The sequence below is a fragment of the Eucalyptus grandis genome, chromosome 1 (assembly GCF_016545825.1).
Source record: "Eucalyptus grandis isolate ANBG69807.140 chromosome 1, ASM1654582v1, whole genome shotgun sequence".
Taxonomy (NCBI): Eukaryota; Viridiplantae; Streptophyta; class Magnoliopsida; order Myrtales; family Myrtaceae; genus Eucalyptus; species Eucalyptus grandis.
This window is the reverse complement of record NC_052612.1, coordinates 41,917,215-41,940,721: the sequence shown is the minus strand read 5'-3', so window position 1 is coordinate 41,940,721 and position 23,507 is coordinate 41,917,215. Positions and strand designations below refer to the sequence as shown.

General features: G+C 40.6%; 1 protein-coding gene and 1 pseudogene across 1 annotated transcript; both read left to right on the top strand.

Annotated features, from left to right (window-relative positions):
* The first annotated feature begins 5,558 nt into the window (after positions 1 to 5,558).
* On the top strand, positions 5,559 to 9,070 carry LOC104443865 (serine carboxypeptidase-like 45). Its single transcript, XM_010057425.3, has 10 exons — positions 5,559 to 5,818; positions 6,092 to 6,193; positions 6,484 to 6,579; positions 6,713 to 6,805; positions 7,010 to 7,080; positions 7,281 to 7,628; positions 7,743 to 7,867; positions 8,263 to 8,361; positions 8,465 to 8,585; positions 8,746 to 9,070. The coding sequence occupies exons 1-10, from the start codon at positions 5,578 to 5,580 to the stop codon at positions 8,890 to 8,892; spliced, it is 1,443 nt and encodes a 480-aa protein (XP_010055727.2). The 5' UTR covers positions 5,559 to 5,577; the 3' UTR covers positions 8,893 to 9,070.
* A 2,151-nt stretch (positions 9,071 to 11,221) lies between these two features.
* On the top strand, positions 11,222 to 22,705 carry LOC104414307 (annotated as a pseudogene).
* The last annotated feature ends 802 nt before the right edge of the window (positions 22,706 to 23,507 follow it).

Sequence of the window (23,507 nt, the reverse complement as noted above, 5' to 3'; positions counted from 1 at the left end):
TAGGCGTAAATCATTCCCTTGGTAACAAAGTCGATAGTCCATGGAGCCCTTCAAGTATCTCAGGATCCTCTTCACTGCTTTCCAGTGTGCTTGACCAGGATTTGATTGATGTCGGCTCACCAATCCCACGACATAACATATGTCGGGTTGAGTACACATCATAGCATACATCAAACTTCTGACCGCACTAGCGTAAGGAACAGTTTACATCACTTTAATTTCTTCTAGAGTCTTAGGACACAGCTCAGTACTTAGGCCTTCACCTTGCATGACAGGGGTATCAGTGGGATTACAATGCTGCATATTGAAATGCTAAAAAATCTTCATAATATAAGACTCGTGATAAAGTAAGGAGTTTCCTTGATCGATCTCTTTCGATCTTAACTCCTAATATATATGTAGCTTCTCCCATGTCCTTCATCTCAAAATTGGAGGACAACCATTCTTTTATGGTGATCACCAAAACCTTGTCATTTCTAGCCAACAAAATATTGCCCACATAAAGTGATAAAATCACAAATTTATCTTTGGATTGCTTGACATATACACAGTGATCTTCTTCGATCATCGTGAAACCAAAAGTTATTATTGCTCGATGAAAACGAAGATACCACTGTCTAGATGATTGCTTAAGGTCATATATTAAGCGATGAAGCTTGCAAACTTTATGCTCTTGACCTTTAGCTATGAAACCTATTGGTTGTTTCATATAGATTTCCTCATCTAATTCTCCATTGAGAAATGCTGTTTTTACATCCATTTGATGTAATTCAAGATCCAAATGTGCAACGATGGCTAGAATAAGGCGTATTGATGCAAACCTTACAACTGGTGAAAAAATTTCCTCATATTCTATACCCTCTTATTGAGTATAACATTTTGCCACAAGGCGAGCCTTATAATTTTCAATGGATCCATCCGTCCTATGCTTCATCTTGAAGACCCATTTGTTCCCAATAGCCTTACGATTGGGTGGTAGATCAACCAAGTCCCAAACATGGTTTGCCCTCATAGACTCCATCTCATCTTCCAAAGCTTTTCTCCATTCTTCCTTATCAGAGGATGAGAGAGCCTCTTGAACAGTCTTAGGCTCGGCATTGTCCTTTTGAGCAATCATAAATGCTTCCCTTTCAATCTCAAAATGACGACGAGGAATACTTTTACGATTACTTTTACGCAATTGAATTTCTCTTAAATTCAATTCATCATGCGATGCAACACTCCCACTAGGTCTTATGTGTTGAGGTAAATCTTCATTTCCCTCTACAACATCAGTGGGTGTGTTATCAGGATCTTCCATCTCATATAATTGGAAGTCTTTATCAATCTCACGTCTATTAGGAAAATCGTTCTCCAAGAACGTAACATCTCGTGACTCCATTTCGGTCACACTTCCATCAGCTTGTTCACCTATGAACACGTACCCTTTGGAGTGTTCGGAATATCTTATAAAGATACATTTCTTCCCTCTAGGACCTAATTTTCCATGTTTATGGGAAGAATCATGAACATAAGCTGCACATCTCCATGGACGTAGACTACTCAAGTCTGGTTTCCTACCAGTCCATAATTCATAAGGGGTGGAAGTGACCGATTTTGAGGGCACACGGTTAAGTATATAGGCAGCAGTCAATAACGCATCTCCCCAATAGGAGATAGGTAGATTTGCTTACGCCATCATAGACCTAACCATTTCTAATAGGGTTCTATTCCTTCTCTCAGCTATCCCATTTTGTTGTGGAGTACCAGGAATAGTCAATTGTCGTACAATTCCTTTTTCATCACAAAGAGTCTTGAATTGCTCCGATAGATACTCACGTCCACGATCGGTTCTCAATGCTTTTATTGATTTGTTCAACTGATTCTCTACCATCGCTATATATCGTCTAAAGCAGTCCAATGCTTCTGACTTATGGGAGATTAGAAAGACATAACCGAAACGTGTGAAGTCATCTATGAAAGTGATGAAATATGAGGCTCCATGCCTCACCCTCACATTCAAATGACTACAAATGTCAGAATGTATGAGATGCAATGGAAATTCAGCTCTAGTCCCTTTACCGAATGGTTTTCTAGTTGTTTTTCCCGCCAGACAATGTTCACATACGGATAGACTAACATTAGTGAGTGACCCTAAAAGGCCTTATCTAGCTAATCTTTGCATTCTTTGCAATCCAATGTGACCTAATCTAGCATGCCAAGTACTTGCATCAATCTCAACATTGTTAAAAGACGCAATTAAAGAAAAACAACCATCAACATTAACATTGTACTGATCATAGTCAAGGTTTAACACCATAAAACCATTCAATACATGACCTGAACCATAATAAATTGTTCCATACAAAATGTCAACACAATCACCATGGAAATTCAATACATAACCTAAGCTAAGAAGAACAACTACAAAGACCAAGTTTCGTCGAATATCTGGAGCATAAAGGACATCATGCAGGAACATGTTTCAACCACCACGTAAGATTAATTTACATGTGCCAATATCCTTCACTTCAACTCTTGAATTATTCCCAACATATATTCATCTTCTTCCAGGCGGTATCCGACGATACTCCACAAATACTTCTCGGTCTCTAGCTACATGGTTTGTTGCTCCTGAGTCTACAGTCCACATTGGATGAGATTCAACAAGTATTACAGTACTAGAAACAAAAGCATTACTCAAAGTAATGGAGTAATAGGGTACCTTTTTCGGCTTAGTGCATTCACGAGCAAAGTGACCCATCTTGCCACAATTGTGGCACTCCATCTTGGCATTGTCCTTCTTCCCACCACGCTTCTTGCGTCGGAAGCTCTTAGCCCTCTTGGGTCCCTGATCAGTCATTTTCCCTTTGTTGTTGAACTGAAGATTCCTCTTACGCTTGAAGCCCGAAGCCTTGCGCGAACTCGATTCAGCAACATAAGCATGGGTAGAGGATCTTGCAGCCTCTAGGCGCTCATCCTCTAATTCCAAATGACGCGCAATATCATCAAAAGTGACGATGTTCTCATTATGTGTCATATTGATCTTCATATGCTCCCAATTATCAGGAAGAGACCTTATTACAGCCTGAACTTGCTGTTCATCAGTAAGAGAGTGACCTGTCGACTTCAGCTCATGGATCATGTTTGACATCTCCTGAAGATGCTGCCTCATCGTTACATTTGGGTGCTTTCGGAATGTGTCAAACTTGATGGTGAGTCTCCTCAGCTTAGTGGTAGATGTACCCCCAAACTTATCTTTCAGGGCAACCCACATAGCTTGAGTTTTGTCATAACTCTCAAACTCACACATGAGATCATCTTGCATACAGCTCAGCAACGTGATGCGAGCAATGCTATTTTTCTTTTTCCAAGCTTGATAAGCTTCCAGATCTCTCCTGTGTTAAGCTGAAGTTCCATGCTTAGGTTCATCCATGGTATGGTTGAGGGTTTCCAAAACCTCTTGCTCCTCAAGAATATACTGAACCTTTCGGTACCAAATATCATAATTGTCATCGTTTAGCTTCTCACCCTTATTGAGGTCAGCCACAATGGTCTTGGATGCCGATGCCATAATCAATTGCTATAACACATTGACATAATAAACGCAGAATCAATACTAGCACACTTTACATAGTAACACACATATTTGATTTGCAGCAAAAACAAACTAAATTAATGATAATTCAAGAAAAGACACAAAAGCAAAAGTTCGCTATGTTCCCAATCAGCTTCTATGTACAATTGTTCTATTATTAATTAATTAGTTTAATTTATGCAAATGTTAAGTTCTAGGTGAGAACTATTTCAAATTCTACCAACCTACGAACTCCCACTAGGAAAAAAAATAATTACATGACTTTATGTAATTTCTACATTTTTCCTTAACACAAAAACATAGCATGATAATAACTAACGTATAAACAACAATCATGCTTCAACTATGCAATTCAACATGTAATAGATTTCCTACCATTGTTCTAATTTTCTAACAACTAGAAAATTGCAAGTATATTAAAATATATACATCATATCATTGAACCAAGCTCTACACAGCATATATAACATCATTTGCACACAAACTAGCTACTGTATTTCCTTAATCACAAGAAAAAACTAGTCACAAATGAATAAACTGCATTAAACCCCAAAAAATACGCGTACATAGGGTTTCCTATGCATTTTTATACATTTATAAAATTTAAAAGTATAAAATAATTATACCACGTGTACAGGACACTCATACGAACCAAACGCCACTGACCACACTCCAATCGGAGCTGACACGCGCCCCCATGCGCCACCTGAGTGCACGACGCGCGTGGCGCATGCGCTACCGAGCCAAACGGCTCCTGGCCGGTCCGATCGGTCCAATCGGTCCAACCGGTTTGACCGTTGACCAGTCAATGGTCGGGTCGGGTCGGGTCGGGTCGGGTCGGGTCGTCGGTCGGGTCGAGTCGCCAACCGGTGACTGGCCGGCCAACCGTCGCCAACGCTAACGTCATCGATGACGTCATCCTAGCGGTTACCGACCATTGTGTGATGTCATGGTGACGTCATCACGCGCTGGTTCGCTGGCTGGCGCGCGTTCGCACGTGCCGGTTCGCCGGCTGGCGCGTGTCTACACGTGCCGGTTCGTCGACCGACGCATGTGGCAGACACGTTGGTCGTGCCAGCACTTCAGGCGCATGGCACCCACGCGTAGCGGCTTCTGGCCGCGCGTGTGGGTGCGTCCAACGTCGCCTGGCGGCGCTCGACCCACTACCGGACTCGTCTCAACGAAATCTTTTACCTGGTATATTCAAAAATTAATTTTAATCAAAAAATTAATTCGAAAAATGGCCAAAACCTCACCGGTGCACACGACCCTGAACCTATTCTTCACTCCGGTTCAATTTCGAGTTTTTCATAGGGCAATTCCGACTATCAGAGATCCAAACAGTGTAGAATACTATCTCTTGATCTCAATATCAAATGGTAAATGTGAAAACTCGATGAAAAACAAAGTAGAAATCACGATCGGGCTCTGATACCAATGTTGGAATTCGAGTCGGCGGAAGACGACTTACCTGATTCTGATGCGCAAACAGCAAATAGCCCCGGAATGAACGTTGAATTGCGAATAAATCACGAACAACACTACCTCACGTTAGTCTGGATGCAATCACAAGGAAAACACCCGATTTCCACGGCGTAAATGCTGATTGTTCTTGCAAAGATGAAATGGAACGCCTTGATCTTCTTTGATGGAAATTGAGAGAAAATTTGGTACGAATGAATTGCTAACCCACCCAACGGTTGTGTTCGGGAGGCTTTTATACGTCTCCCTCTGTACCCCTCCATTAGTGACTTTCCATCGTAACGTATCAAGACGAAACGGTGCGTTCCGTTCGCACCCCATCATGGACGTACCAGCTAAAGCTAAAGTATTACAAGACCCTTTGGCCTCGGCCACCACTCCCCGCCCTTCTTGGATGGAATCATTACAAATATACCTTTGGTCCTTCCTCTTTTTTATCTTTATAAATAGTAACTTACCCCCAGGCTCCAGGAGGAAAGCAAGAAACCAGCATCTCACTCACTCACTCTCAAGCAATCATGTCTCAGCCATGGCTTATCCTTACAGTAATCACCTGCTCAATCCTCATGCAGGCATGCAAGCCTGTGACATCCCTCTCCAGTAGAATCCTGAGCTTGCCTGGTCAACCGAGCGTCGGTTTCAGCCACTATTCAGGTTATATCACAGTGGGTGACCACCCACCAAGAGCTCTCTTTTACTACTTTGTGGAGGCAGAGACAAGCCCTGCCTCTAAGCCTCTTGTTCTCTGGCTAAATGGAGGTAACTAAACTGCGGATCCCCGTCACTTACGAAAAAATCAATGTTGTCGCCTCCGTAAAGTTCTCTTGTCCTTCATTCTCTGACTGAAGGATCAAAGCACAATTTATGAAACAAATGCAATACTACTATGTACTTCCTCCTTCAATTATAGCAGCAGAATGAACATCAAATCTTAATCATTATGCATTTTGATCTGTTAAGCAGGTATAGACAATATATTCAATTATTTTGATACTTTGTCTTGCCTCTCCTTTTTCTTTTCTCATAATGTAGGGCCTGGCTGTTCTTCTTTGGGGTATGGAGCTTTCATTGAGCATGGCCCTTTCAAAGTGAAGGGAGGGGGTCTGGTGAAAAGAGATTACAGCTGGAACAAAGGTATATGTTACTTTTTGAATTCAAATCAATTAGCTGATATGACAAACTTTTTCTTGTCTATGTTCATATGGGGTAGCAACCAGATATTCAATAAACAAGCAAAACGTGCTATCATTGATTAAGAGCCACTTCATTATTGTAAATAGAACAAAGATATCATGACTTTTTTTTTTTATATGGCACTGATTAAGTGCTTGTCAGTGAGGAGATAGAAGCTAATGTTTCCTTATCAGCAACTTTTCGTTTGCATTCCCTGGAAATTTGACAACTGAATTGGCTAAATGTTGCAGTGGCCAATCTCCTATACCTGGAGTCTCCGGCAGGAGTCGGCTTTTCTTACTCAACTAATCAATCATTTTACACGGGTATTACTGACAATATAACAGGTATATGATCAGCTTTGCTATTTGATGGAAAAGAGAAATGAAGCTTTGGTTATTTATGATTGTAATCACTACAGATACCTTACACTGTGGACACCGTAAATGCAACTGATAAATGGTTTCACTTCTACTACAGCACAAGACAATCGAGTGTTCCTGCAGCACTGGTTCACCAAATACCCGCAGTACAAAGGGAGAGACTTCTTCATCACTGGGGAAAGTTATGCAGGTACATTCTCAGTTGTTCACGTAGATATTAATCTGATCAGATTGAGTGAATTAATTTCGAATTATGGAGTCTGTCTAGTTAAATTCCACTATTTAGGCGAACTTACCTCCATATTATTTAAACATGCACCTATTTCAGGACTTCTAGAGCAGATCTAAAGAAGCCAACCAGAAAATTGATGACTTGATCGTTTTCTGTACCCAGGTCACTATGTGCCTGAACTTGCACAGCTCATTGTCAAATCCAAGGTGGAGATCAATTTAAAGGGCATAGCGGTGAGTGTACTTTATTTCATTAACAGTTCCATAATTCAGAGTGTCATTTCCTATTTGATCGCTTTAAATTACATATTCGAAATTATGGTAAGATCTATTCAATAAAAAGAATCGATTCCAGGAGACTCCTAAAGCCCTTATTAACTATTATTCCGCTTTTTGCCCTCCGATTTGACTACGCATTTGGCCACAATTTGCAGATTGGTAATCCTTTATTGGATTATGAAGTCGACACGAACACCCCGACCACATTTTACTGGTCCCACGGGATCATATCGGACCAATCTGAGCTGCTCTTTCAAAATGTCTGTAACCTCACTCGGCTTTTGGGGGAAATCAGATCGAAGGCTCTGACTTCCGAGTGTGCATATGTTGTACTAAAGGTAGTGAAAGAACTTAATGATACCAAAGCAATCGACCAGTATGATATCCTTGCGGACCTCTGCCTAACATCGGGGCAATCAAAGTTGAACATTTTCTATAAGATGCTTACCTCAGGGCATTCATTGCCATCCTCCCTTCCATCAGAAGACTTGATCAACTATCAGGTGAGACCGAGACCGAGACCCAATTTCGAATTAGTAACTGCTAGATAGAACTCCTATATCAATGTTCCAGAAGCTCATTCAACTTTTCTCCCACATTTTGTATTTTGCATGCAGAGCCTTTTGGACACTAAAGATCCCTGCGAAGGGCAGGATGTCATTAAGTACTTTAACCGTAAAGACGTACAGATTGCACTCCACGCCAAGCTTGTCGGAGTCGGACACTGGAACACGTGCAGCGAGTACTTACGCTGCTCTCCTTTTGCCTCTCCCTGAAAATAGTGGCATAGCATTGCAACTTGTTATAGTAGAAGTAAAATTAGAATCAGGAATTCTTTTGAGCTCACTCAATTCTTCTTCTGAGGAAACTTTCTTGCTAAAGAATTAAGGACTAAATGGACTAGGAAAATGATAAACTCAGATTTGATTGAAAATAGAAGATCAATCATCGAACAGCATGAGCTTCTTCAATCATATGTTGTTCTAATCAGGATATCAAGAGCATAGGTAGAACCAAGGAGATTTTATGCAAATGTCTACAACTATCGCTATCACATAATACATTGTCTTATTGGCTAGGCAAGTGTCGAGAAGATTAGCATCTGCTGACTGATTAATCTGTTTTGTTCTTCTGCAGTGATGTCTTTGAAAACTTCAGATTTGAGGATCAGTATATAAGTATGATCCCAATCTTGGGACAACTTGTCAAGTCTGGCCTCCGAGTCCTAGTTTATAGGTGCATCATCAGATATTCCTCTAATATTGATTAGCATTTACAATAAGTCCACATTTAACTGACAGATAACATTGTGATCAATCATCTTTCTTTCTTATGGCAGCGGCGATCTAGATTCGATCATCCCCTTCCTCGGAACTCGGACTCTGGTCGACACCTTAGCCTCCAAGGTGCTGAAACAGAAGACAACTTTGTCCTACAGAGCTTGGTTCACTAGCAAGCAGGTCAATCTATTTCTTTCTCGCTCAAGGAGAATCCGGGTTGTGTTCTTATGTCGCTTTCATCTAGACAGATGGATGTCAAGATTGTTCAGTGTGACGCCGGATCACAGACGTATGCCACGAATTTTTTGTGCATTTGATAATCGTCGATTGATGATCTCAGGTTGCTGGATACACGCAAGAGTACGGCAAGTTGGCGTTCGCGACCATTAGAGGAGCTTCGCACGCTGCGCCAGCCACGCAACCGGAGAGGTCGTTGCAGCTCTTCACCTCATTCCTGATGGGGAAATCACTGCCTACCAAGCCATGAGCTCCTCAGAGGCATCTTCGATAAAGAGCCTGAGAATGGATTATCTAATATGATAAATGTAAACCGGTGCTCAAAGGTAGGCATACTGGGTCCCGACACGTGGCACGGCAAACTAAGCGCCGCGTGGCCCTTTGTCCTCTAGTTACCTTGTGCACTCAAATAAAAGGCGGATGTGTAATGTCCGTCCCTTCTAAGTATATATATATATTTTTTTTTTTGGGTAAAAAGTCTCTTCTAAGTATTTATATCTTTCTGACCAAAAACAAATAAGTATTTATATCTTGGTCTGTTCCTTTTTCTACTTTGAGCCCATCTCCTTGTGCCTCTTGTTTTTTTTTTCTCTATATCTCTTATTGTTGTTGAATGCACATACTTATATAGATAGATAAAACCGCAATTCGCGTTCACGGATATTATCATTTCTTAATACGAGTTCAAGATAGTGGTCGATAATTTCACGAAACCTCATCCTCCCAGTTTTATAATGACCTTTTTCTTACTATAAAACAATTTAGAATTACATTTCCAAAGTGAAACTAATTTACAATAATTGCCCTTTTTTTTTCACAAATTTCAATAATTTCTGGCATTCTTATCCGCACGCAATGCAATGCTAATGACCTTAGGTTTAAATTTTTCTTTTTGAGTGGAGACATCTCTAACATTAAATCATTTTTATTAGGTCAAGCATATATGGACCGAATTAAATTACATAATTATTTAGTGATAATGGAGGAATTGAAAGCAAAAATTGGGAAATATAGTTGTCCTGGAATAAGTTGGGTTTCTTAACCAAGCCAAGTTAATCAGTAACTTGTCTGCATCATTACCCACATAATTTTATATAACCACAAAACGACATTGGCATCGCCGATTACTCATTGTTGAGAAGTGCCACATCCTTGTATTTTTCCAAGAATCGGCAACCAGCATCTTCTCATCCCTTGAAAGTTCAAACCCAGGATTTTGTCGTTGATTTTTACTAAAGCATGCGTGTGTAAGAGCCACGGAAAAAAGAAAAGCATAGAAAGGTTCCGGCACATGAATCATTTCCTTCTATTTCACCAAAATACGAAAGTCATATCCTTGTCTGAACAAGAGGTAGCTTCCTCTCGCATGAGACGCTACCATTGTACGTCACGCGGATAACCGTCGCATAGAAAACTTCGCCCTTCCACGGAAGAACCAAACCACTTATCCTCGCAAGCACTGACTCGGGTCGATAAGGAAAAAAAACAAAGGTGTCTTCCCGAAAACAAAGTTACAAAGCAAAATAGTAAGAAAGAATATAAATGTGAAACTTTTTTTTTTTTTTTGGTCGGTAAAAATTAGGATTGCACAAAGTACTCAAACTTTACGTTTCCAGCAAAATACTCTCTCAGGCTCTCTCACTCCCTCTCGTGCTCACGATGCATCAGCAACTGTTGGAAAAATATGGCTTCGAATTTGGTTGAACAATGAAGACAAATATTTAAAGTACTCAGATCGGACTTTGAGGCGTGATATCACTTTTTTTAAGGATTTATTTGCCCTACAATATTGTCACTAGCAAAAATCCTCCAGAATACAACAACACAACAAAGTCTCGGATGAGAATAATATATAGCAATTCTAGTATTTCTCCAGGGTCTCTCTATGAAACAATTGAAAGAATGGTCGTAGCTTTTTTCAAACAGAAAACTCGAAAAGATGAAAATGATCACTCTCGTTCTTCCGAAAAATGACGAGTATATATATAAAACAGTCTTAAAACACATGCAACTCTTCGTGAAAAATTGCGAAAATTGAACAAACGTATCTTTTTGGAAATTGTCCAATTGAACAAATGCGTCCATTCAGAAGAAGTTGAAAAACGAACAATTGCAATCATTCGGGAAAATTGCAAACTGAATAAGTACATTTTCCAAAGGTTGTCTCAGAAAAACACAAACAAAAAATTCAGAATAATAGTTTTTTTTTTAATTTCGAATTTTTATTTTTTATATTTTATTTCTGAAATTCTCAAAAATAAATGAATTTATTAAAAATTAATAACATAAAAAAATAACAAAAGAGGTTAGTGCTAATTAAACCACAGACGCGTAGGCGAGCCAAGTGCTAAGTACGCCAAATAATCGCACACCCGCACATGAGTATGGTGGGATCTAACCTCACCCAATCATTCCTTGAGGTACGCAAGGAAATCCCACATTTATAAATTGGCCCACTTCCTCCCATTTTTCCTACGTGGGATAAGGAAAACGCACTTAGCTTGTTTTAACAAACAAACCTCCAATAGCAACTAGTGCCATGGCTCATCGCAGCAACACTCAGTGTAACACTGACCTGAATGTGCTCAAGCTCGACACCAAGCGCCATCTCAGATGCTGACAAAATCGTCAGCTTGCTGGGAAAGCCCGAGGTCAGCTTTGGCCAGCATGCGGGGTACGTCCCCCTGGATGAGAAGCAACAGAGACCACTCTTCTATTACTTCGCCGAAGCCGAAGCCGATCCTGCTTCAAAGCCTCTCGTGCTTTGACTCAATGGAGGTAAAACCATCTGGACTAAATTCGAGTAAATGATGGCGAGAAATGAAATGAGCAAGTTGAATAGACACTGGAGTTTGCTTGTGTTGGGTTATACACTTTGCAGGGCCTGGTTGTTCATCCATAGGAGTTGGTGCTTTCTGTGAGCATGGACCATTCAAACCCAGTGGAGATGTGCTCCTGAAAAATTACTATAGCTGGAATAAAGGTGAGCGTAAATTTGCTAAACAAAGGTGGGGAAAAAAGTCGAGCGTATACTTTTAGCAGCTTAAACGCATTTGAACATGTTGTCTCTGGTTGCAAAAGCTTAAATCGTTAGGAAACTGAATCGGACCTCGTGTTAGATATATTATTTTCGAGCGTGAATGTGAGGTCAAATGCATTTACTACGTCGGAGATTCTGTGATTGGCTAATTCTTGCATTTTTCAATTTATCTGCAGAAGCAAACATGCTGTACCTGGAGTCTCCTGCAGGAGTTGGTTTCTCCTACTCTGTCAATACTTCTTAATATAACTCCGTTGACGACAAGATGACAGGTTCTTTTCCTTGCAAATTGAGATATTCTTAACACATCAAAGAGTCGCAATGATCTACGGATGTAACGTAAAGTTGAATTTAAGTACTACTACCAGCTAAACAATGCTTCCACATTTCAGCAAGCGACAATGTCACATTCCTCTGCAACTGGTTCGAAAAATTCCCGGAATACAAGGAAAGAGATTTATTCATCACAGGAGAGAGCTATGCAGGTGAACTAGTGATCAAGATTTTGTGAACACTGATTCGCATGGTTGAATGAAATAGAAGTTCCATGAATGCAGAATTTTTACTTTATCTAATTTCACTCCTTCCAGGTCACTATGTTCCACAACTTGCAAAGCTCATCCTGCAGTCCAAGCTGTTCAATTTAAAGGGAATCGCTGTGAGTTTGACTGAAAACTCTGCAAACTTGAATTAGCATCTCACATTTATCGGTTTGATACTGACTCGGATGAACAAATCTCATGCTCACTGTAGATAGGAAATCCACTTCTCGAGTTCAACACCGACTTCAACTCACAGGCGGAGTTTTTATGGTCTCATGGATTGATATCGGACGCAACCTACGAAAGTTTAAACACAATATGCAATTTCTCCAAAATTCGAAGACAATTCCAGAGTGGCACCCCCACCCCTGTCTGCTCTTGTGTCGAAAGTGAAGCATCAAGAGAAATAAGCAATTTCACTGACCTGTACGATGTCACTCTTGATGTTTGTTTGTCGACAGTTTCTTCACAGGCCACGGTTCTGAATAAGCTAGTGAACCTCTTCATCCATTCTGAGTGATCTTTTTAATTTTTTCCATTCGCAACCTTTCGAATTTTTGTGATTATGCTGCTTCCAGCGAGAAACAGAGAAGATAGATGTATGCATAGAAGACGAAATCCTCAAATACTTGAACAGGAAAGAAGTGCAGGAGGCTCTACATGCTCGGCTGGTTGGAGTCTCTACATGGATAGTTTGCAAAATGTAAGGATCCACTTAACTCCTCGGACCTTCATTTTCTAGAGGCACAAGTCTGCGGCTAAATGGCATTATTGTTGGATTATAATGTCTCTGTTTTCTGCTGTTTTCAGTTTTCTTTTTACTCTGTTTTACTCTGTTTTTTTTATTAAAAACAGCCAAGTTCATTTTGTTATGTATTTAGTGTTTTTGTTATTTTCTAGGAAGTTAATAGCACGTTTGTGTGTAGTTATGTGTTGCACGTACGTGAGCAGTTTTTGCTTTGTATTTAGTGGTTGTACTCGACAGTTTTTTTTTAAGCACAAGACGTACGCAAGTTTGTGTTCTGTTTTTCTCTGTGCTTCTCTTCCTCATTCAAGAAATCTATAGCTTCTGGTTTTCTATTTTCTTGTTTACTGTTTTGATCAGTAACAACATCAGTAACAACAGTGGTATCAGAGCGTTTGTGGGATCTTAAGGGACTGTGAAGTGAGGGTAATTGAGTGAAGATTGCTTCCGATTTGCAAAGAAAAAGCTGATGGAGGCAGGATCGAGTGGATTCTCTGCAATGGCAACTCCAGTCTTTTCTGGGGAAAATTATCAGGCTTGGGCTATCAAGATGACGGCATTCTTGGAGGGTCATGATTTATGGGAGGCTGTGGAGGATGATTATGAGGTTGCTCCACTTCCAGACAATCCAACCTTGAATCAGATAAAGTACCATAAAGAGAGAATCACAAGGAAGGCCAAGGCAAAGTCATGCCTGTACGCTGCTGTTTCACCCTCTATCTTCACAAGGATCATGAGATGTGATTCTGCAAAGGCAATATGGGATTTCTTGAAGGATGAATACGAGGGAGATGAGAAGATAAGAGGCATGAAGGTGCTGAATCTCCTGAGGGAGTTTGAGAGGCAGCAGATGAAAGATTCAGAGTCAGTGAAGGAGTACTCTGATAGATTGGTTGGGATAGCTGAAAAATCAGAGTTTTAGGGACCGACTTGAAGGATGAAAGGCTTGTTCGTAAGATCCCGGTGTCTCTTCCAGAGAAGTTCGAAGCCACCATAGCATCTCTGGAAAATACAAGAGACTTAGCTGATATAAAGCTTGCAAAATTGTTAAATGCTCTGCAAGCACAGGAGCACAGAAGACTGATGAGAAGAGTAGAGTTTGTAGAGGGTGCGCTGCAAGCTAGAGTGAAGTCAAATGATGGAGGCAAAGGGAAGAAATGGATTCAGTCTAGAGAAAATGCCGGTGACTCCAAGTTTGTAGCAAAAGAAGGAAATTCTGGTGGGTCTAGCAAATGGAAGATGAACAAAAGCCTTGTCAATACTTTGTGATGGAACTAATCATCGTTTTTAGATGTTGGAGAAAGCTCGATGCTAGATGCGTAAGATGTCACAAGTTGGGTCACATGGAAGCCATCTCGCAAAGAAAAATTACCAGAAGCGGGAAAAGCCCGGGTAGAGTGAATGAAACCGAGGAAGAGAACTTGTTTGTAGCTTCATTTTCTGAATCTTCTGTTGGGAATGATGCATGGCTGGTGGATAGTGGCTGTACCAATCATATGACTAGCAATTCGAAGTTGTTTAGGATTCTAGACAGTCGGTCAGTCCGAGTCGAATTGGCAATGGACAGTATATCGAAGTGCAAGGGAAGGGTACAAAGTGGCTATTGAAGGAAGTCAGGAGGTGAAGCTGATCAGTGATGTTCTCTTTGTGCCAAATATTGACCATAATCTGTCAATTGTTGGTCAATTAGTTGAGAAGGGCTATAAAGTGAAGTTCGAAGGGAAGGAATGTCTTATTAATAATGCAGATAGCAAAGAAGTGCTAAGAATTCCAATGGAGGACAAGAGTTTCATGTTCAAGCCACAAGAGATGCAACAAATGGCTTTAAAGTGCAAAGAAGAAAATGCAGAGATATGGCATAAAAGACTTGGCATGTTCACGGGAAGAGCATGTCGTTTATGCAGAGAAATAGCTTTGCGAGATGACTTGCCAAGTTTGGAGGAGGAATTTCCACAGTGCAAAACTTATCTTCTTGGCAAGCAAGCCAGATTTTCTTTCAAAGGAGGAGGTTGGAGAGCATGTGAGAAGCTGCAATTAGTCCACACAGATTTATGTGGACCTATGTCTGAGTCTTCTCTCAATGGTAGCAGGTATTTCATTACCTTCACTGATGATATGACTAGGATGAGTTGGATTTATTTTCTGCGAGCCAAGTCTGAAGTTGCTGATGTGTTTGTGAAGTTTAAAGCCTTAGTTGAGAATCAGAGTGGGAAGAAAATTAAAATACTCAGGTCCGATAATGGTTCGAGTATTGCTATAAGTTTAAGTTGAATTGTGAGCAAGCGAGGAATTGTGCAGCAGTTCATCTTTGCTCCCTATTCACCTCAATGAATGGGGTCGGTGAGAGGAAAAACATAAGTATTATGGAGATGGCCGATGTATGATGCAGGAAAAGATGTTGCCTAAGAAGTTCTCGGGGCTGAAGCAGCTAATACTTTGCAGTGTTCTTGTTGAACAGATTGCCCACAAAGGCCTTAGAGAGGTCAACACCTTTTGAAGTCGGTATGGTGTTAAACCTTCGTGAAAAATTTGAAGGTTTTTTGGTGTTTGTGTTACACTCATGTTCCTGAGGTCAAGAGGGACAAGCTGGATAAGAAGGCAGAGCTTAGAATCTTCATTGGGTACAATCTCCAATCAAAGGCTTACAGAATTTTTCACCCTATGACAGGGAAGGTGATTGTAAGCAGAGATGTTGTTTTTCTAGAGGAAGATGAGTGGAATTGGATGGAAGGAAAGAGTGCAAAAAAGCAGCAGTTCGAAAAACAACCTGCAACAGATGTAGAGGTTGATGAAGTTATAGATTGATTGGAAGACGGTGTGGATGATTTACCAGTGAGGGGCACAAAGTCACTTGCTGAAATCTATGAAAGAAGCAATGTGGCAATGCTCGAACCATCTAACTTTGTGGAAGCTAAGGAGGATCGAGAGGTGGATTGCAGCAATGCAGAGGAGATTGCAATGATCCGAAAACCACACATGGGAGCTTGTTGATAGACCATCGATAAGAATGTGATTGGGGTTAAGTGGGTGTTTAGAACAAAACTTAATCCCGATGGTTCTGTCAATAAACACAAAGCTAGACTGGTGGTGAAAGGCTATGCACAAATATGGGGAGTAGACTATTCTGAAACATTTGCTCTGTTGCACGACTTGATACAATAAGACTACTGTTAGCTATTGCAGCAGAGAAGGGGTGGCCTATATTTCAATTAGATGTCAAGTCTGCATTTCGAATGGAGAGCTTGAGGAGGAGATTTTTGTTGAACAACCCGAAGGCTTCGGTATCAAAGGGCAAGAAGAAAGTGTATACGGGTTGAAGAAAGCTCTATATGGATTGAAGCAAGCTCCAAGAGCTTGGTATGGGAAGATAGATCGATATTTGCAGGATTTTGGCTTTGTAAAAGCTTAAGTGAGTTCACTCTTTATGTCAAGAAGGTGAATCACAAGTGTTGTAATTCTGTCACTTTATATAGATGATCTATTAGTGACGGGGAATGATATGGAATTGATAGAGGAGGCGAAGCAAGATCTATTTGCAGTTTTTGAGATGTCGGACTTGGGAAAGATGGCTTATTTTTTGGGTTTGGAAGTCAAACAGGCTTCGTATGAGATCTTCATCTGTTAGAAAAAATACATGAAGGAAATTTTAAAGAAGTTTCAGATGGAAGATTGTCGAAGTGTAAGCACTCCTATGGCTGCTAAAGAAAAGCTGCAGAAGAATGATGGAATAGATGCAGTAGATGTTTCTATGTATAGAAGTTTGATTGGGTGTCTCATGTATCTTACAGCAACCAGACCAGATATTCTATTTGCTGTGAGTGTTTTATCTAGGTTTATGAGTAGTCCTAGTCAGTTCCATTTGATTGCAGCAAAAAAGGTATTGAGATATCTCAAAGGAACATTGTTCTTTGGTGTGCAGTTTAAGAAATGTCAGGAGTTTAATTTGCAAGGATTTTCTGATAGTGATTGGGCTGGTTCAATAGATGACATGAAGAGTACGTCCGGATATTGTTTCATTTTTTGGTTCTGCTTGTTTCTCTTGGTGTTCCAAAAAGCAAGAGATTGTAGCTCAGTCCACAGCAGAGGCTGAGTTTATAGCAGCTACTACAGCTGCAAATCAAGCTTTGTGGCTGAAAAAGATAATGAAGGATCTGTGGTTGAATTCTAGTGATTGCATTGAAGTTAATGTGGATAATCAGGCGGCGTTAGCAATATCTCAGAATCCAGTTTTCCATGGCAAAACCAAGCATTTCAAAGTCAAATTAAAGTTTCTTATTTTAATTTATCGATAGGGACATCTAGTGAAATGGAGGAAAATAGGGGTGAGCAATGGTCCCAATCCAACTTAGGAATTAGACGAGTTGGTTATGGGCAGTTCTTGTGGGAACTGGTCCGATTCCTAGTTTTCAAAATTTGCAAATGGCAAAAATCGATCTGTGCGGAATCCAAGTGGACACGTATGCATTGGTTTTCTTTTTATTTTTGTTCTTCTAGAACCAAAAGGTGCATTATGGGCAAATTCAATATGGTTTGTGAAATTTCTAGTCAGATTCATGGCCAAACTCAAAAATCACGATCAAAACTCAAAAAAACTAAACTTTGCTCTTTGTTTACGAAGGGATAAGGAATTCATGCTATGTTTTCACATTAAGGAAATTTATTTATAGTTAGCAAAAAATAAGTATGAGATTATCAAACTCAAAAATAAGAAATTTTATTATCTACAAAAAGAATTAATATACTCTTAATAAAAAATTATAGTTTCTAAACAAAAGAAAGAGACACCGTCAATAACTAGATGGACAGGGTTGGCTCCCAATTTAACAAATTAGGAAGTGATCTTATTCAATCCGGTTTCCAATTTTAAAATGAGAATCGTTCCACTCTCAAGCCGATTACTTAAAAGAAAACCCAACGCATGGGTGCGTTTGAGAAGATTTTTGGGAAAGGTCCTAGAGAAAATGTAAAGATCTTTGAGTTAAAGGAGTTTTTCATAATGTAAAATGTGTTTGATAAATCTATTTGTGAAAATCCATTGTGAAGTATCTTTGTGCAAAATAGTGTTTGCGTAAATTAAATTTGCAAAAGACTTTTGTTATTAAAAAAAAAAAGGAAAGGAGAGTTGGTTGGCCAAGGGCTTCGCTGGTTACCGCCGGCCAAGGGCTAATAGTTGCCGATGAAGGATAGGCGGTCCGGTGAGGGGGAGGCGGCGTGGTGAAGGGCAGCGTTCGGCTAGGGTCACCGTGCGGAGGACACAACAACCCTTGCCGCGCCGTCGTGCGACCCACTACGTCATGGAGGTCACCGACGACCTAGGCAACCTCTGTGACCCAGATTTGGGTCGCGGCGAGGTCGTAGAGATTGCGCGCCGCGACCTAGGTGACCTCTGCAACCCAAATTTGGGTCGCGGCAAGGTCGTAGGTCACCGAAGGTCGCGGCGATAGACCTCGCCGCAACCCAAGCGACAGACCTCGTCGCGACCCAAGCGACCTCCGCGACCTAGATCTGGGTAGCAGCGACGTTGTGGGTGGCCTAGGTCACCGCGACCTCCATAACCCAGATCTGGGTCACGGCGAGGTTGTGGGTCGTTTGGAGGTTGCGATGACCAACCTCGCCATGACCTAGGCAATCAACGCGACCCAGATTTGGGTTGTGCGACTGGTCGGCGATGGTCACCGGGGTGCCGCGACCACACCGGCCTCTCTCTAGCCCATCGTTGACCCATCGCAACCTCACCGGCCGACCCTTCCGAAAATGTGATGAAGAGGAAGATGAACAGTGCAACTGACCCTTCCGAAAATGCTGAAAGTCCAAGGCAGGTTGCAAAAATATTCCCAAACACCCAATACTTGAGCAAATGGGCTTTGGACCCAAAGGTACTTGGCAAAGCTGGTGCCAAACGCACCCAAAGAATGAAACACTGGTGGACTAATTGTTCGACACGTGATTGAAGTTGACCACATTACACGGGCCACTACCAAGACGGAGTAGCCATATCCCAGTGATGATGTGTATGCCATTACCATCGAGCTATAAGACACGGTAGGGGAAAGGGACCCGCCCAATGTCTAAAGTTTTAATGGTAGAGGGAGTGGGATCATATTAATGCAGTACGGTCGAGCTATGAGACAAGGTGGGGGAAAGGGACCTGCCCAATGTCTAAAGTTTTAATGATAGAGGGAGTGGGATCATATTAATGCAGTACGGTCGGATTTACGGTCGAAAATGATCCAATTTAAATTGACCAATTCTTATATAATGCAAATTTAGTAATTCGTACTTAATCCAATTCATACTCAATCCATTCTCGACTCAATCCATATTGTTAAAATGATTACATATATATATATATATATATATTTAATTTAGGAAAATTCATACCCAAACAAAAATATGAGCACGAGTGAGTGAACTCGAGATTAAGTGAGGACAAGAGATAGTCCTAGAGGGTTGGTCCTAAGTCAATTATGAAATCTTTTAATACTTATATCATTGGCTTCACCATTCTAAATGGATTTATAACCCATTTACTATATATAATTAATTCATATAACAATTCAATCAATCAAATATGATTAAGAAATAGGTTTAGGACCCATTTTAACAGGTTTATATATGATATGTTCTGACTGTTTCAAAGAGGAAAAAAAGAATGGTCCATCATTCGCAATGTTTTATATTCGGTCGTTGGCAATATCGAAAGACAAATCTCCCAAAAACAGGCAATTGAAAATATAAAAAAATATATTATTCTCTGGCTCTAGCTTGATTTTAAATTGACCAACTTTTCGCAAAATAATTTCAAATATGAATGGGGTGTGTGTAAGAAAAAGGAGTGCCAGCTCCTGACAAGGAAAGCAAATTACATGAAAAATAAAGTGCAAGGATACATGAATGGAAGGAAACTAAAGGAAAGTGCTAGAAGTAAAGAAAATTTAAGCTAAGGAACGCATTATTGATGTGGCCTTTAGTTATTACCGACCATTACCACATTAAATTATTGATGTGGCCTTTAGTTATTACCGACCATTCTATGTCGCATATTGATGTAGATAAGTTTACTCTAATGATGTCATGCGTGGGTAGCCACGTAAACTATTTCTGGTGATAATTGGTTGAAATGACCACATTGAAATTTCATATAGTACTCATACGACATGTATAGGACCAAATTGGTAATTTTCCAAAACATTGAAGACGAAGGGAAGCTACACCCCTTTTCTTGCTCTTAGGAGTTGAGATAATAATTATAGAAATTGACTCCCAAAGTGGAAAACTACGTCCAGTTTGATTTTCTGATATAGGAATCGATTATGATACGATCGGGCGATATAGATGTCCACGTCAAACTTAGCAAAATGAAAAGAACACAAATAGTTATACTCTTCCATTCCTAGGATAATGTTACGTAGTGGACCGGGGGAGCCGGGCGACGCGATGGCAAAAGACGTAGTGGACGATGTTACGTCTGTGGCAAGGAGGGCCACTTTGCCAGAGATTGTCAAGCGAAGAAAGTTGAAGGAAATGTCGCAGCATCATCGAAGAGGAATGATTTCGATGAAGATAAGGAATGGGATTTCCAAACGTTTCTTGCAATAGTGGTGTCAAACGAGTTCACTGCCTCTTTCGTAGTTGAGTTAAACGATGTGATGGCATTAATCTCTGTAAGTGAAAAGTCGATTAATTATGATTACGATTGGATTGTTGATTCAGGGTGTTCGAGTCATATGACTGGAGATCAAGGAAAACTATCGAACATGCGTAATTACACCGGAGGACGTGTTGTTATTACTGCAAACGGCTCGAGGTTGCCGATTACTCATATCGGCGAGACAATGATAACTCCTTGGTTCAATTCACAGCAAGTTGAATTGAAAAGTGTGTTTCACGTGCCGAGAATGAAGAAGAATTTATTGTTTGTGTCCCAGCTCACAAACTTGGGTAATTATGTGGTGTTTGGTCCACTAGATGTTAAGGTGTACTGAAGTTTGAAGCCCACTGATCGACCAATCATGGAAGGACGTCGGCTGGAGTCTGTTTACGTGATGTCTGCTCAAATGGCATACGTAAACAAAACCCGAAGGAATGATACACCTGATTTATGGCATGCACAGCTTAGGCATGTAAGTTATCACAAGTTGAAGGTGATGATGCAAAAGAACATGCTGAGGGGTCTTCCCTAGTTGGAAGTGCAAGAAAATGTGGTTTGTGCCAGGTGCCGGTACGGGAAGGCACATCAACTTCCGTATGAGGAATCGTCGTTCAAAGCTCGGATGCCTCTCGAGCTCGTTCACTCGGATGTGTTTGGTCCAGTGAAGCAGCAATCTGTTAGCGGATTCAAGTATATGATCACTTTCATCGACGACTTCTCCAGGTACATCTGGGTTGTAGAAAATACTTTATTTGAAGATGGTGATGGTGCAAATACATTATGTGCTTTTAACCCAACTCCTCCGCGCCCGCTCACGCTTCACTGACCTATCGCGTGGTAAAGAGAAGAACTCGCGCAAAGTTTCCTCCCGTGATATGAGTTACCACTCCTTGATCACTTATACTACCCCTTCGAATAAATTAAGTGAATAAATTAATAAATAATATTTAAGAACCATAGCATTTCGTGATTCATTGGAATTTTCTCTTTTACTCGTAGTATGGGGAAGAACTTTTTGTGTAATGTAAGATAGTAATTATCCTTTTTCAATTGGAGATTGAAATCTTAGATCAAAACACTATGTATGGATGGTATGAACTGCGATTGAATCTATTTCGCCATTTGTGTGGTACTAATCGATACCATCTAATCGGAGATAAATCATATTGATAATGACCCCTTAACCCGTTTTTCCATTGAATTATTCATTCAATTCAAATAGTTATTGAATTGAAAAAAAAACCTACCTGGATATCACTATTTGAATAATTCATGAAGGAAAAATATGAGGCATTTATCAAATTTAAGGTGTTTAAGGAGAAGGTTGAAAGTGAAGTAGCTAGAAAAATTCATTGCTTACGCATTGATAACGGGGGAGAGTACACTTCCTATGAGTTTACGAAGTATTTGCAAGAGTACAAGATACGTCGACAGTATACTTGTCTGTATACGCTGCAGTAGAACAGTGTTGCCGAAAGAAAGAATTGGCATCTAGCTGAGACATGCAGGAGCATGTTGCATGTGAAGAATGTTCCACCAAGGTTTTGGGCTGAATGTATGAAGACGGCGGCTCACGTGACTAACAAGCTGCCACAAGTAAGGCTTAGTTTTATGTCACCATACGAGAAGCTATAGAATCGCAAGCATGTGGTAAGTCACTTTAGAGTTTTCGGATGTGTATGTTATGCATTTGTGCTTGATCATCTTCGCAGCAAATTCGACAAGAAGGCAATATGCTGCATATTCGTGGGATATGATGATCAACGAAAGGGGTGGAAGTGTTGTGACCCTACAATAGGGAGGTGCTATACTTCAAGGAATGTGGTGTTCGATGAAATGTCGTCTTGGTGGTCACCTCAAGCAGTCGAATTGCCAAATTCACATAATTTCGACGAAGAGGTCGAAGAAAGGTTGAAAGAATTCAATGAGAATCGGCTTGTTGAAAAAGATGTCGAAGCACAATCACTAGGATCAACAAGTTCATCTAGTGAGCATCCAAGGTCAACAGAAGAACTTCGACCAAGTCAGGTCAAAGAACCTGAAGAGAAAGAGCCTCAAATTCGGAGATCGACGAGGCAAAGGTAGCCGAACCCCAAGTATGCCAATGCAGCATTGACTGAAGATGTTGGCATGGTCGAGCCTTCGACATATGAAGAAGCCTCGAAGAGTACGTAATGAAGGAAGGCCATGGAAGAAGAAATCCTCGCACTAAAGAAGAATGAGACATGGGACTTGGTACCGAAACCTGAAGAGGTATGTCCTATTTCTTGCAAATGGGTTTATAAACTTAAAACTCGACCAGATGGGTCAATTGAGAGGTATAAAGCACGTCTAGTGGCTCGAGGATTTTTGCAAAAATATGGGGTTGATTATGAAGAGACCTTTAGCCCGATGGCAAAGGTTACCACTATTCGAGTTCTATTAGCACTTGCAGCAAGCAAGTCGTGGAATGTGTGGCAAATGGATGTGAAGAATGCTTTCTTACAAGGAGAACTTGAGCAAGAGATATACATGGAGCAACCGGATGGCTTCAAGAGCAAAATTCATCTAGAATATGTCTGCAAGCTAAAAAAAGCATTGTATGGCTTGAAGCAAGCCCCGAGAGCGTGGTATGGAAAAATTGTAGAATTCTTGCTAAAGAACGATTATAATGTACCTCTAGCATACTCGAGCCTCTTTGTGAAGGCGGAAGATGGAAAGGTTGTAGCTGTGCTGGTTTATGTGGATGATCTCATCATTATTGGAGATGATGAAGATGAGATATGTCAAATTAGAACCAACCTCTCTGTGCGGTTCCAAATGAAGGAGCTTGGAGAACTGAAACACTTTCTAGGGTTCGAGATTGATAGGACAAAGGAAGAATTATTCCTATGTCAACAAAAGTATG

Excerpts from the sequence above, each read along its gene's own strand:
- LOC104443865 (XM_010057425.3), top strand. The coding sequence starts at position 5,578 with ATGTCTCAGCCATGGCTTATCCTTACAGTAATCACCTGCTCAATCCTC. Across the intron at positions 6,194-6,483 it reads AGATTACAGCTGGAACAAAG|TGGCCAATCTCCTATACCTG; the intron begins GTATATGTTACT and ends TAAATGTTGCAG. Across the intron at positions 8,362-8,464 it reads CTCCGAGTCCTAGTTTATAG|CGGCGATCTAGATTCGATCA; the intron begins GTGCATCATCAG and ends TTCTTATGGCAG.